General features: G+C 37.6%; 1 protein-coding gene across 1 annotated transcript in view; it reads left to right on the forward strand.

Moving 5' to 3' along the window:
• The window catches only part of SLC16A9 (solute carrier family 16 member 9), a gene marked incomplete at its 5' end in the record, with an annotated part of 58531 nt that overhangs the window by 39250 nt on the left and 4284 nt on the right, over positions 1 to 14997 (forward strand). The window contains 1 exon segment of the mRNA NM_001133261.1: positions 3598 to 3693. Coding sequence (NP_001126733.1) covers positions 3598 to 3693 — 96 coding nt within the window.

The following is a 14997-nucleotide window of genomic DNA, read 5'->3' on the forward strand; positions in this document are numbered from 1 at the left end:
AAGTGTGGAAAAGAAATGTTACAACATGTAAATATATTTAGTTTTTACCATTTAAAGAAAGGGAAACAACTATGCCTTACTAATACTATTGCTGTGAATTGTCAGTAGTACAAGTATTTAATTTTAAAATTGTTATTCTTTTACTGGAGGTTGGCACACAGAATTTTTTCACTGGTAGGGGCCTGATCCAAACTGGTTGGAGGCCAAGGAATGCTTTAAGGCAGTGGTTTCCAAACTGTTTAATCTTGGAACCCTTTACATTCTTCTGTTTAGAACACCTGGAAACTTTTGATTATGAGGATTATACTTAGATTTAGTCTATTAAAATGTACTGTATTAAGAGATAAGACATTTAAAAATATTTGTTTAGCTATTCATTTCAAGATAACAAATCCAGTAGATGTTAACATAAATATCATATTTATTATGAAAAATAACTCTGTTTTCCAAAGCAAAACAAAATTTGATGAGAAGAGTGCCATTGTCTTACATGTCTGCAAATCTCTTTAATGTCTGGTTTCATAGAAGGCAGCTATATTTTCCTATCTACTTCTGTACTCAATATGTTACAATATGCTTCTTGATTGAAGTATATGAAGAAAATCTGGTCTCATACAAAGATGTAATTAGAAAAGGGAAGAGTGTTTAAGAGTCTTTTCAGGTAATTATAGATATTCCTCTACCGAAATTTGTTAAGTGATAGTTTCCTAAGGATTAATTGCAATGAGGAACCTGATACCATATCAGTATACTTTTCATAGTCTGTTATAGTAAATCTGTGTGTGCATTTTGTGCTTTGAATAGATCTTTATTCAAACTTAATTTTGTAGCTTCATGCATTGGCTATTTGAAAAATATCAATTTGTTGAGTTATGCAAGAACTTAAAAATATTAACACATTTCATTGTAAAACATCACTTTGGTTAATATTACCAAAAAGCTCATTAGAAATCTTTCTGGATTGGGAAGCTGTCAAATGCATGGTGACAGATACAAGTTTTCCAAAATTCTGGGTTTTTTTTTTTTTTTTTTTGCTGGAAAATATGAATTTTATCATTGGTAAAAATTACTGTCAGTTGTTTCCCAGCGTTGGTTCATTTCCAAGAAAATATCAGCCAGACACCCCAGGTTAAATAACCGTAGTTTGTCTGTCAGACATTGTTTCAAATAAAACGATGTTATATTTTAAAAGTGGTTATTTCAGCTAGCTATAAAACAATCACTTAAGTCCTTATCCTTGCAGCAATTATTGTAATTCAGGTGAAGCATTGAAAACAAATGTGTTTGTTTTGACTGTGAGGGTGTGGTTGTGAAGCCTCTGAAGTGTCTAGTTTGGTTTGTGGTAGGCTTTTTGCAGTTTTACTCAGCATCTCTTTTGCACCATCAGCATAAATGTGAACATAGTGAAAAAAGCAGAGAACATCTCAGTATTATTATAAAAATAGTTTTGACTTGACTAACTTCATGAAAGATCTTAGGGACCGTAGGTACATAGACTTCTCTTTAACGACTGCTGGTTTAAGGTTGTCCTGATGCAGATGAAGAAAGGAATCATGCCACCTTTTGCTTTCTTTTCTTTCTTTTTTTTTTTTTTTTTTTTTTGAGACAGAGTCTCGCTCTGTTGCCTAGGCTGGAGTGCAATGGTGCGATCTCAGCTTGCTGCAACCTCCACCTCCAGGGTTCAAGTGATTCTCTTGCCTCAGCCTCCTGAGTAGTTGAGACCATATGTGCACACCATTGCGTGCCTGGCTAATTTTTTGTATATTTAGTAGAGATGGGGTTTCGCTATGTTGGCCAGGCTCGTTTCAAACTCCTGACCTCAAGTGATCCTCCCACCTTGGCCTCCCAAACTGCTGGGATTACAGGCATGAGCCACCGTGCCTGGCCTCACCTTTTGCTTTCTGACAAATTTGAAGTAAATGCATTTCAGATTTCTGCTACATTAAAAAAAAGTGAGGTAATCTTATCTGAATCCTAAGGCCTTTAAATCATTTTAAAAAATTCATTTTAGTATAAGATTTAAAGTTTAAAAGTTGTTGTTTCAACTTTTTTGGCATTGACACTTAGTAATCTGAAATGTCTTTTTTTCATGTCTTCAATGCTTAACCTTTGACACAGCTCTGACAACGAAATCACAGAAAGCATGAATAAATAATGCAAATTTACATTTGCATTATTTACAATAAAACCGCCTCCAAAGGCTTTCAGAAATAATCTTAGTTAAGGGTGACACTTTTTGGCTTCACAAAATTGATTGGTTAGAAACAGTTCTTATTTCATGTTTTAAAGTGTCCTCTGTGTAGTAATGACAACTATATAAATTAATCCAACTCATGTCTTAGATTTTGAGAGTATTTTTTCCCCATAAATGACATAAAAGGGCACTCTATTTTTAAAGGGTTATTTAAAGTCTAGTTGTTTTAATCTCTCTCATTTCATTAATAAGACTCTGTGTGCAATCATGGATAATCATCTGAGTCATGGGTTAAGTGCTGATTTCCTAAAATGTTTATGCAGTGTATTTGTTAAACTCATGTGTTCTTTTAAATCATAGTCCAGGTAGCTATTTTAAGTAATGAAAATGACCTTAATAATTCACATAATAGGCCATAGTTAAAATTCAGTTATTAGACTATGGCGTATGTGTTGTTTTAGAGTGATCCTCAAGAACAGATAATGTTGTGGAAAAAAGGCATAAAGTAAATGACTGAGGGCCAACGGAGAATTATATGAAAAACAAACTGGGGTTGTCAGATTCTTAAAAGGGAAGAAAATATTAAGCTAACAAACGAGAGCCTTGGAGATGATCTGGAGATAAATATTACCCTTGGGATTCAGGAAGAGAAATTTAGTTGTAACATCTTTTGTGTTGTTAATTATAAAATAATTTCAAATTTACAGAAAAGTGGAGAATAGTATAGCAAACAACCATATGCTCACCAATAGTTAGTATTTTGTTGTATGTGCTTCCTTTTTTTGGTGAAAGTATTTTAAAGTAAATAGATTACTACATTTTACTTCTGAATAAGGTAATATGCACCTCTAAAAGATGAAGACTTACAGATATAAATTTCACTGTGGTGAGATGATATGAGAACCCCACAGGGCCTTCATATTGCAGACTGGGTTGTGCAGGCTAAACGCTAACAAAATAGCTTTGAGAGATCAAGTGTATTTTAAAAAGTTGTTTAGAGGACTTAGAAGAGAAAGAACACTGAGCTGGGGGCAAGGACTTGGAAGAGGCATAGATCTCTATGGGGCAAACTTGATCAAATTTGCTATTTGGTATGTGAATTTAGCCATTTTCATTCTTTCTCCATAATGTCTTAATTTACATTGGCATTACTCATTCATGCTTTAGAAATTGGATACTTTTTTACTTGACCCTGATCTTAAGGTGGGTGTGGGGTGAAAAATGAGGCTGCCCAATGGTGTCTATTGGGGCTACACAGATGGAAGGAATCTAGGAGTCTGTACTTGTAACAGTTTTAGCCAGTGAGTAATGGAATGTCTTATCAGACATACTTGCTTTTCCTTTTTTCTCTTGCATTGAAGTAATGCAGTGTCTTAATTTATGCAATGTCTTCTCATGCTTAGGTCTTGGATGTGGTTTATTATACACTGCAACAGTGACCATTACGTGCCAGTATTTTGACGATCGCCGAGGCCTAGCGCTTGGCCTGATTTCAACAGGTATATTTTCAAAATGAGTACAGTATTGTCACCATTCAGTCTTCTAAACAAAGTAAAAAGTTACCAAGCACAGACATGTTTAACCAACCATTACCCAGCTACCAATCATGTAGCAAAATAATTTCTTTACTTCTGGAAGGAAAGTTTATTTTACACCATAAATATGGCAGTGGCTTTCTTTTTTTTTTTTTTACATTTTACATTATAGATTTTTTATGTCTTATATGGGATGTTTTCTAAAATATATAGCTCTTCTAAAATTGTAAACTGATATTTAGTATAACATTAATAAATTTTTACATGGACACCTATGATTGTCAAAGCACTTTTAGAAACTTAAATTTAAATGACCATAAAACTGGAAAAGTTGTCTTTATGATATTTCTTAAAAAGCTATTTTTTCCTGCCATTGTGTTTGCTTCCTGAAAGTCCAAAGTAAACCGTCTCGTTATTTATTATTTATTATTATTATATTTTAAGTTCTGGGTTACATGTGCAGAACATGCAGTTTTGTTAGATAGGTATACATGTGCCATGGTGGTTTGCTGCACCCATCAACCCGTGATCTACATTAGGTATTTCTCCTAATGCTCTCCCTCCCGTAGCCCCCCACCCCCCTACAGGCCCCGGTGTGTGATGTTCCCCTCCCTGTGCCCATATGTTCTCATTGTTCAACTCCCACTTATCAGTGAGAACATGTGGTGTTTGGTTTTCTGTTCCTGTGTTAGTTTGCTGAGAATGATGGTTTCCAGCTTCACTCATGTCCCTGCAAAGGACACGAACTCATTCTTTTTTATGGCTGCATAGTATTCCGTGGAGTGTACGTGCCACATTTTCTTTCTTTCTTTCTTTCTTTCTTTTTTTTTTCTTTTTTTGAGATGGAGTTGCACTCTTGTTGCCCAGGCTGGAGTGTAACGGCACAATCTTGGCTCACCACAACCTCTGCCTCCCGGGTTCAAGTGATTCTCCTGTCTCAGCCTCCCGAATAGCTGGAATTATAGGCATGTGCCACCACGCCTGGCTAATTTTTTGTATTTTTAGTAGAGATGGGGTTTCTTCATGTTGGTCAGGCTGATCTCGAACTCCCAACCTCAGGTGATTCGCCCCCTCCGCCTCCCAAAGTGCTGGGATTACAGGCGTGAGCCACCGTGCCTGGCCTATACATGCCACATTTTCTTTATCCAGTCTAACATTGATGGACATTTGGGTTGGTCCCAAGTCTTTGCTATTGTGAATAGTGCTGCAATAAACATACATGTGCATGTGTCTTTATAGCAGAATGATTTATAATCCTTGGGCTATATACCCAGTAATGGGATTGCTGGGTCAAATGGTATTTCTAGTTCTAGATCCTTGAGAATTGCCACACTGTCTTCCACAATGATTGAAGTGTAAAAGCATTCCTATTTCTCTACATCCTCTCCAGCATCTGTTGTTTCCTGACTTTTTAATGATTGACATTCTAACTGGCTTGAGATTGTATCTCATTGTGGTTTTGATTTGCATTTCTCTAATGACCAGTGATGATGAGTTTTTTTCATATGTTTGTTGGCTGCATTAATGTCTTCTTTTTTTGTTTTTTTTTTTTTGAGATGGAGTTTCGCTCTCTTGCCTAGGCTGGAGTGCAGTGGCGCAATCTCGGCTCACTGCAAACTCCACCTTCCAGTTTCAAGTGATTCTCCTGCCTCAGCCTCCTGAGTAGCTGGGATTACAGGTGCCTGCCACACGCCCAGCTAATTTTTGTATTTTTAGTAGAGGCAGGGTTTCCCTATGTTGGCCATGGAGGTCTTGAACTCCTGACCTTGTGATCTGCCTGCCTCAGCCTCCTAAAATGTTGGGATTACAGGCGTGAGCCACTGTGCCTGGCCAGATGTCTTCTTTTGAAAAGTGTCTGTTCATATCCTTTGCCACTTTTTGATGGGGTTGTTTGTTTTTTTTCTTGTAAATTTGTTTATGTTCCTTGTAGATTCTGGATATTAGCCCTTTATCAGATGGATAGATTGCAAAAATTTTCTCCCATTCTGTAGGTTGCCTGTTCACTCTGATGATAGTTTCTTTTGCTGTACAGAAGCTCTTTAGTTTAATTAGATCCCATTTGTCTATTTTGGCTTTTGTTGCCATTGCTTTCAGTGTTTTAGTCATGAAGTCTTTGCCCATGCCTGTGTCCTCAATGGTATTGCCTAGGTTTTCTTCTAGGATTTTTATGGTTTTAGGTCTTATATTTAAATCTTTAATCCATCTTGAGTTAATTTTTATATAAGGTGTAAGGAAGGGGTCCAATTTCAGTTTTCTGCATATGGCTAGCCTGTTTTCCCAATACCATTTATTAAATAGGGAATCATTTCCCCATTGCTTGTTTTTGTCAGGTTTGTTGAAGATCAGATGGTTGTATATGTGTGGTGTTATTTCTGAGGCCTCTGTTCTGTTCCATTGGTCTATATCTCTGTTTTGGTATCAGTATCATGGTGTTTTTGTTACTATAGCCTTGTAGTATAGTTTGAAGTCAGGTAGTGTGAAGCCTTCAGCTTTGTTCCTTTTGCTTAGAATTGTCTTGGCTATACGGGCTCTTTTTTGCTTCCATATGAAATTTAAAGTAGTTTTTTTCCAATTCTGTGAAGAAAGTCAATGGTAGCTTGATGGGAATAGCATTGAATCTATAAATTGCCTTGGGCAGTATGGCCATTTTCACGATATTGATTCTTCCTATGCATCAGCATGGAAGGTTTTTTCATTTGTTTGTGTACTCTCTTATTTCCTTGAGCAGTGGTTCTTAGTTCTCCTTGAAGAAGTCCTTCACCTGCCTTGTAAGTTGTATTTCTAGGTATTTTATTCTCTATGTAGCATGTGAATGGGAGTTCACTCATGATTTGGCTCTCTGTCTATTATTGGTGTATAGGAATGCTTGTGATTTTTGCCATTGATTTTGTGTCCTGAGACTTTGCTGAAGTTGCTTATCAGCTTAAGGAGATTTTGGGCTGAGACAATGGGGTTTTCTAAATATACAATCATGTCATCTGCAAACAGAGATAACTTGATTTCCTCTCTTCCTATTTGAATACTCTTTATTTCTGTCTCTTGCCTGATTGCCCTGGCAAGAACTTCCAATACTATGATGAATAGGAGTGGTGAGAGAAGGTATTCTTGTCTTGTGTCGGTTTTCAAAGGGAATGCTTCCAGCTTTTGCCCATTCAGTATAATATTGGCTGTTGGTTTGTCATAAATAGCTCTTATTATTTTGAGATATTTTCCATCAATACCTAGGTTATTGAGGATTTTTAGCATGAAGCGGTGTTGAATTTTATCTAAAGCCTTTTCTGCATCTACTGAGATAATCATTTGGTTTTTGTCATTGGTTCTGTTTATGTGATGGATTACATTTATTGATTTGCATATGTTGAACCAGCCTTGCATCCCAGGGATGAAGCCAACTTGATTGTGGTGGATAAGCTTTTTAATGTGCTGCTGGATTTGGTTTGCCAGTATTTTATTGAGGAAATTCGCATCGATGTTCATCAGGGATATTGGCCTGAAATTTTCTCTTTTTGTTGTGTCTCTGCCAGGTTTTGGTATCAGGATGATGCTGGCCTCATACAATCAGTTAGGGAGGAGTCCCTGTTTTTCTATTGTTTGGAATAGTGTTAGAAAGAATGCTGCCAGCTCCTTTTTGTACCTCTGTTAGAATTTGGCGGTGAATCCGCTTGGTCATGGGCATTTTTTTTGGTTGGTAGGCTATTAATTACTGCCTCAATTTCAGAGCTTGTTATTGATCTATTCAGAAATTCGACTTCTTCCTGGTTTAGTCTTGGGAGGGTGTATGTGTCCAGGAATTTATCCATTTATTCTAGATTTTCCAGTTTACTTATGTAGAGGTGTTTATAGTATTCTCTGACGGGATTTGTATTTCTGTGTGATCAGTAGTAATCTCCCCTTTATCATTTTTTATTGTGTCTATTTGATTCTTCTCTCTTTTCTTATTTATTAGTCTGGCTAGCAGTCTATCTATTTTGTTAATTTTTTAAAAAAACCAGCTCCTGGATTCACTGATTTTTTTGAAGGATTTTTCATGTCTCTATCTCCTTCAGTTCTGCTCTGATCTTAGTTATTTCTTGTCTTATGCTAGCTTTTGAATTTGTTTGCTCTTGCTTCTCCAGTTCTTTAAATTGAGATGTTAGGGTGTCGATTTTAGATATTTCCTGCTTTCTCCTGTGGACATTTAGTGCTATAAATTTCCCTGTAAACACTGCTTTAGCTGTGTCCCAGAGATTCTGGTACATTGTGTCTTTGTTCTCTTTGGTTTCAAAGAACTTATTTATTTCTTCCTTAATTTTGTTATTTACTCAGTAGTCATTCAGAAGCAGGTTGTTCAGTTTCCATGTAGTTGTGTGGTTTTCAGTGAGTTTCTTAATTCTGAGTTCTAATTTGATTGCACTGTGGTCTGAGAGACTGTTTGTTATGATTTCTCTTCTTTTCCATTTGCTGAGGAGTGTTTTACTTCCAATTATGTGGTCTATTTCATAATAAGTGCTGTGTGATGCTGAGAAGAATGTATATTCTGTTGATTGGGGGTATAGAGTTCTGTTGATGTCTATTAGGTCTGCTTGGTCCAGAGCTGAGTTCAAGTCCTGAATATCCTTGTTAATTTTCTGTCTCATTGATCTGTCCAGTATTGACAGTGGGATGTTAAAACCTCCCACTATTGTTGTGTGGGAGTCTAAGTCTCCTTATAGGTCTCTAAGAACTTGCTTTATGAATATGGGTGCTCCTGTATTGGGTGCATATATATTTAGGATTGTTAGCATTGATCCCTTTACCATTATATAATGCCCTTCTTTGTCTTTTTTGATCTTTGTTTCTTTAAAGTCTGTTTTATCAGAGACTAGGATTGCAACCCCTACTTTTTTTTGCTTTCCATTTGCTTGGTAAATCTTCCTCCATCCCTTTATTTTGAGCCTATGTGTGTCTTTGCACATGAGATGGGTTTCCTGAATACAGCACACCAATGGATCTTGACTTTTTATCCAATTTGCCAGTCTGTGTCTTTTAATTGGGGCATTTAGCCCATTTACATTTAAGGTTAATATTGTTATGTGTGAATTTGATCCTGTCATTATGATGCTAGCTGGTTATTTTGCCTATTAGTTGATGCAGTTTCTTCATAGTGTTGATGGTCTTTACATTTTGGTATGTTTTTGCAGTGGCTGGTACTGGTTGTTTCTTTCCATATTTAGTACTAGCTTCAGGAGCTCTTGTAAGGCAGGACTGGTGGTGACAGAATCTCTCAGCATTTGCTTCTCTGTAAAGAATTTTATTTCTCCTTGACTTATGAAGCTTAGTTTGGCTGGATATAAAATTCTGGGTTGAAAATTCTTTTCTTTAAGAATGTTGAACATTGGCCCCCCACTCTCTTCTGGCTTGTAAGGTCTCTACAGAGAGATCCGCTTTTAGTCCGATGGGCTTCCCTTTGTGGGTAACCCAACCTTTCTCTCTGGCTGCCCTTAACATTTTTTCCTTCATTTCAACCTTGGTGAATCTCATAATTATGTGTCTTAGGGTTGCCCTTCTCAGGGAGTGTCTTTGTGTTGTTCTCTGTATTTCCTGAATTTGAATGTTTGCCTGTCTTGCTAGGTTGGGGAAGTTCTCCTTGATAATATCCTGAAGTGTGTTTTCCAACTTGGTTCCATTCTCCCCATCACTTTCAAGTACACCAATCAAATGTAGGTTTGGTCTTTTCACACAGTCCCATATTTCCTGGAGGCTTTGTTTGTTCCTTTTTATTCTTTTTTCTCTAATCTTGTCTTCATACTTTATTTCATTAAGTTGATCTTCAATCTCTGATATCCTTTCTTCCACTTGATCAATTTGGCTATTGATACTTGTGTATGCTTCACAAAGTTCTCATGGTGTGTTTTTCAGCTTCATCAGGTCATTTATGTTCTTCTCTAAATTGGTTATTCTAGTTAGCAATTACTCTAACCATTTTTAAGCTCCTTAGCTTCCTTGCATTGGGTTAAAACATGCTCCTTTAGCTCGGAGGAGTTTGTTATTAGCCACCTTCTATAGCCTACTTCTGTCAATTCATCAAACTCATTCTTCATCCAATTTTGTTCCTTTGCTGGCAAAGAGTTGCGATCCTTTGGAGGAAAAGAGGCATTCTGGTTTTTGGAATTTTCAGCCTTTTTGTGCTGGTTTTTCCTCATCTTCGTGGATTTATTTACCTTTGGTCTTTGCCGTTGGTGACCTTTGGATGGAGCTTTTGCATGGTCATCCTTGTTGTTGATGTTGATGCTATCACTTTCTGTTTGTTAGTTTTCCTTCTAACAGGCCCCCTTCTGCAGTTCTGCTGGAGTTCGCTGGGGGTCTACTTCAGACCCTGTTTGCCTGGGTATCACCAGCGGAGGCTGGAGAACAGCAAAAATTGCTGCCTGCTCCTTCCTCTGGAAGCTTCATCGCAGAGAGGCACCTGCCAAATGTCAGCTGGAGCTCTCTTGTATGAGGTGTCTCTCTACCCCTGCTGGGAGATGTTTCCCAGTCAGGAGGCATGGGGGTCAGGGACCCACATGAGAAGGCAGTCTGTCCCTTACCAGAGCTCGAGCGCTGTGCTGGGAGATCTGCTGCTCTCTTTAGAGCTGGAAGGCAGGAATGTTTAAGTCTGCTGAAGCTGCCCCCACAACCACCCCTTCCCCCACATGCTCTGTCCCAGGGAGATGGGAGTTTTATCTATAATCCCTTGCCTGGGGCTGCTGCCTTTCTTTCAGAGATATCCTGCCCAGAGAGGAGGAATCTAGAGAGCGGGAGTGGCTTTCAAAAGTCTCTAAGATATCTAAATTGGGGGCATTCTATGTCCAACATAACATATGAAAAGAAAGCCTATGGGCCCAGTAAATTGAGAGTCACATGCTGGTGAAGACATTGCTAAAAGAAAAAGAAAGTGCTTCTAGAAAGCACCTTATCACTGAAAAAGATAGGAGAAAAGGAAGGAAAACGAACATCTCTAAGGCCACTGTCAGAAAGACTGATGCTGATCATGTCTCCACCTCCTTGTAATATGGAACTTACAATTTTTCTAAATACTGGTTTCTCAATACCTCTCACTGGCCTACGTGCATATCCAAATGACAAGCTGTTTACTCTCGTTATTCCTTTAGTAATCAAGAGATGATCACTGAGGGGGAAAATATAAAATACAATTTTTAAATATAAAAGCATTCTGGACATATAAAAGTGGTTTTTCAGTTTTCAGATGAATTTTTTTAAGTTATGTACAGTTCTTATCAAAATTGATGTGGCCAACACTTCCTGAGTTTTTTAGGACATACAGTTGCCAAATTATCAAAAGTTATAAATTTACATATGCTTCTTGATGGTAGGTGGGTAACCCTGGAAGGTCAGGCTTTTAGATAGCCTGAAGAACGTCAGTAGTTATTCTGGCAACAGGATCCAAACTAATATTTTATTCCTGAGGCTAACCCAGTGGCAACAAAGTGATTCGTGGTTGAATTGAATCCAGCTGTATATTTCCCCAACATATTTGAAGAAGCACTGACCGGTGAGAAGTGTGAATTGTGGTCTAGGTGGAGACAAGGCCAGAGTCAGAGGACATGGCTAAGGCAGTGATGGGAGAAGGGATGCAAAAACAGAAGATGGGGAATCCAGAGTAGTTGGAATGCAGTTTGCAGAACCTGTGAGGATCTTCCACAAGTGTGGGAAGGACTGTGAGAGTAGGCATGGCAGCTTCAAGGACAGTGGGTCTCACCTGTACTATATTTTCTGTAGAGGCAGTATGACATCGAGTTAGAAGCACAACCCTGGATCCACACTGTCTAGTTTTGAATACTTTTCTGTCACTCACTAGCTATCTGGTGTTAGACAAGTTACTTAACTGTTCTGTGCCTCTGTTTTGGAACTGTAAACTGGGGATAATAGTATGTTGATGAAAAGAATCAAATTCTTTAAAATATTTGAATTTTTATGAGTAACAAATGGCCTGTGACACAGTCCCACGAGAATCTGTCTCAGGTGGTCAGGCTAAACTTGATTTTATACATTTTAGGGAGACATAAGACATCAATCAATATATGTAAGTTGTACATTGGCTTGGTCTGGAAAGGCAGGACAACTGGGAACAGGGGCTTCCAGGTTGTAGGTGGATTCAAGAATTTTTTAAGTGGCAGTAAATTGAAAGGGTTAAGTTATTGTCTGAAGATCTAGAATCAATACAAGGGAATGTCTGGGTTAAGACAAGGGGTTGTGGAGACCAAGGTTCCCATTCTGCAGATAGAATCAATAGAAGGGAGTATTTCTTATCAGACTTAAAGAGTCTGTTCTATCAGTCTTAAGGTGCCTGTTTTAATGTTAATACTGGTCAGCTGTGTTTGAATTCCAAAGAGGGGAGAGTATAATGAGGCATGTCCAGCCCCCATCCCCCTGACCTTATCATGGCCTGAACTAGTTTTTCAGGTTTACTTCTGAATACCCTTGGCCAAGGGGAGGGTCCATCAGCTGGCTGGGTGGCTTAGAATTTTTTTTTTTTTGATTTACAAATAGTACCCATCACATTGGGTTATTGGACATATGAAAGGGATGTATGTGTAAGGCACATGGCAGGGGCTCTCAAGTGTTAGCAGTTATAATTCTGACCTAGGTTTCCCTAATGTCCAAATGTATTTGTGTTGAAGGTGTTGGGAATTGCATGCTGTGACAGACGATCTTGCTTTTCACTCAGTCTTGAGAGGAGGGCATAGGGGCCTGGTCCACAGCACACTAAATAAAAAATGAAACAACTATGGACAGTCAAGATTTAAAGGAGTTTTCAGTTTCAACTCACAGGGAGCTAGGTGAAGGGAAATTAGGGAGAAGTATGAACCCACCTTCAGTCAAAGATATGATAAGCAAAACAAAAGTCACAGCAGAGTTTTTTAAAAATTAAAAAGAAACCCCACATCAAAACACTTGAAATATTGTGACCTAGTTGAAAGAAAGGAATGTGGGCATGAAATGAAGGTTTGGGGAAAGCGATCTTCCTCTGTAGTGAACAGGGGTTGGTCCACAAATGCCCATGGGCCAAATCTGGCCTACTGCTGGTTTGTGTATGATTAACAAGCTACAATTGGTTTTTACATTTTTAAATGATTGAAAAAAATCAAAAGAAGAATATTCATAATATGTGAAAACTATGTGCAATTTACATTTCAGTGTGCATAAATAAAATTTTATTGTAACACAGCCATGCTCATTTTTTTATGGATTATCTCTGGCTGGTTTCATGCTTCAAGGGCAGAGTTGAGTATTTGGGACAGAGATTGTACACCCTCTATGCCTTAAATATTTACTCTCTGATCCTTTCCAGAAGTTATTGACCGCTGGTATTAGTGGGTTAAAGCATGGCTGTATTTCTCACTGCTTTGTGTTCCCTGAACACCATTTAATATTTTCTCTCTTTGTAATAATGTATAACATGCATGGAAGCATAATTAGTGTTTTATTTCACTTAACCCTTTACAATTATTATTTTAAAATTAGGATGCTGTTTTTGAAGATTAAAAATTACAGTTTTAGCTATTGCATGCAGGGCTTAATTCCTAGGTAATGGGTTGATAGGTGCAGCAAACCACCATGGCTATATTTACCTATGTAACAAAGCTGCACGTCTTGCACATGTGTCCTGGAACTTAAAATTTTTAAAAATCACAGTTTTGAAGTTTACAAAATTCCACCAGGAAACTCTAAATTACTCTTCAATACCCTGGGGGAAAAAAAATCCTGCATCTTTCTAAACCACAGACATGTTCTTGCGGGATGAAGGCTGAGGAAACTAGCCTCCAATATGTAATTTGATTTTCCCCACTCTCTCCTATCTTATGTGTTCAATAAATATCTGTTGAATTGATTTTCATCATGCTGACAGATAAACTTGGTTGGCAAGGATAGGAAAGCCATTTATTTATTTGTTCTATGTGAAAATATAGAACTTTCAAAACACCAAGAGCATTTTTAAGTATCTAATGATGTGGCACTTTGTTAGAATCTGTACAAAGAAATAGGCAAAAATCACAAATTTATAGTTAATGGGTACTAATGCAGCCAGCAGTACATGAGGTCACCCTGCTGTTTTTAATTGTCAGTGTGTTTTCTGTAGCGTTTTTAACTTTTACAGTATATGCCACGTTTAATGAGAGAAGGAAAGGATTACATTTGTCTACTGTTATTACTTCTCAGTAGCTAGCAAAGAGATACTCTCTTAGCAGTCCCAAAAGATACTATTTTAGCTGCCATTACATTAACATGAAACATTAATATTTGCATGCAAAGTTTTTTTTCCTTTGGGAATGGAGAGGTTAACTTTAAAACATGTTAAGGAGGGACAACTGAGGTCCCGAATAAAATATTTTCTTACAACTCTAAGGCAGAGCCATTTGGCTATTTGGAAGAATTGTTTTATAAGATGGGTTTTTATAGCAGTCATATCCATGCAATCAGTGATGCCTCTGAGCTTGGTCCTATTGGCATCCTGATGAGGTTATAATGTAATTTAATACTGACCATTTTAAACATTTGATCACCCATTTCAGACTATTTTTTCCTGATTTTTCACATGACATTTCCTAATGACATTTACATTTAAAAATGCTCAGTTTATTAAAGATTGAAATCAGAACCAGATGAGAATAGTACCAATTGATTAAGTTACCATAACTTGGCAACCCTGTGTGTTTAGTATGATCAGTGCTAAAAAGGTGAATTATTCACAGTGTTACACAGATGTATAAACCAGCATACTTTGTAATTTAAATACCCTAAAAAATTCTACTTTTCTCATAATTGTATTAATGCATGAAAAGGATGAATCACTCATTCCAGTGATTCAGCAATGGATTTGAACTATCAAGCCATTATAAATATCCTTAAACTGCAATATACTATTTTTAAAAAGTAAAATATGAAAATTTACTTTTCTGGAATAAATATGTAGCATGGAGCCTGGCACATAATAAGTGCAAAGAAAATAGTTTCATGATGATACTTGGTTTTTGGGGTTTTTTGTTTGTTTGCTTGTTTGAGACGGAGTCTCACTCTGTCACCAGGCTGGAGTGCAGTGGTGCAATCTTGGCTCACTGCAACCTCTACCTCCTGGGTTCAAGCGATTCTCCTGCCTCAGCCTCCCAAGTAGCTGGGACTACAGGCATGTGGCACCATGCCCAGCTAATTTGTGTATTTTTAGTAGAGACAGGGTTTCACTATGTTGGCCAGGATGGTCTCAAACTCCTGACCTCGTGATCCACCCACCTCGGCCTCCCAAAGTGCTGG

Source organism: Pongo abelii, chromosome 8 (assembly GCF_028885655.2).
Source record: "Pongo abelii isolate AG06213 chromosome 8, NHGRI_mPonAbe1-v2.0_pri, whole genome shotgun sequence".
NCBI lineage: Eukaryota > Metazoa > Chordata > Mammalia > Primates > Hominidae > Pongo > Pongo abelii.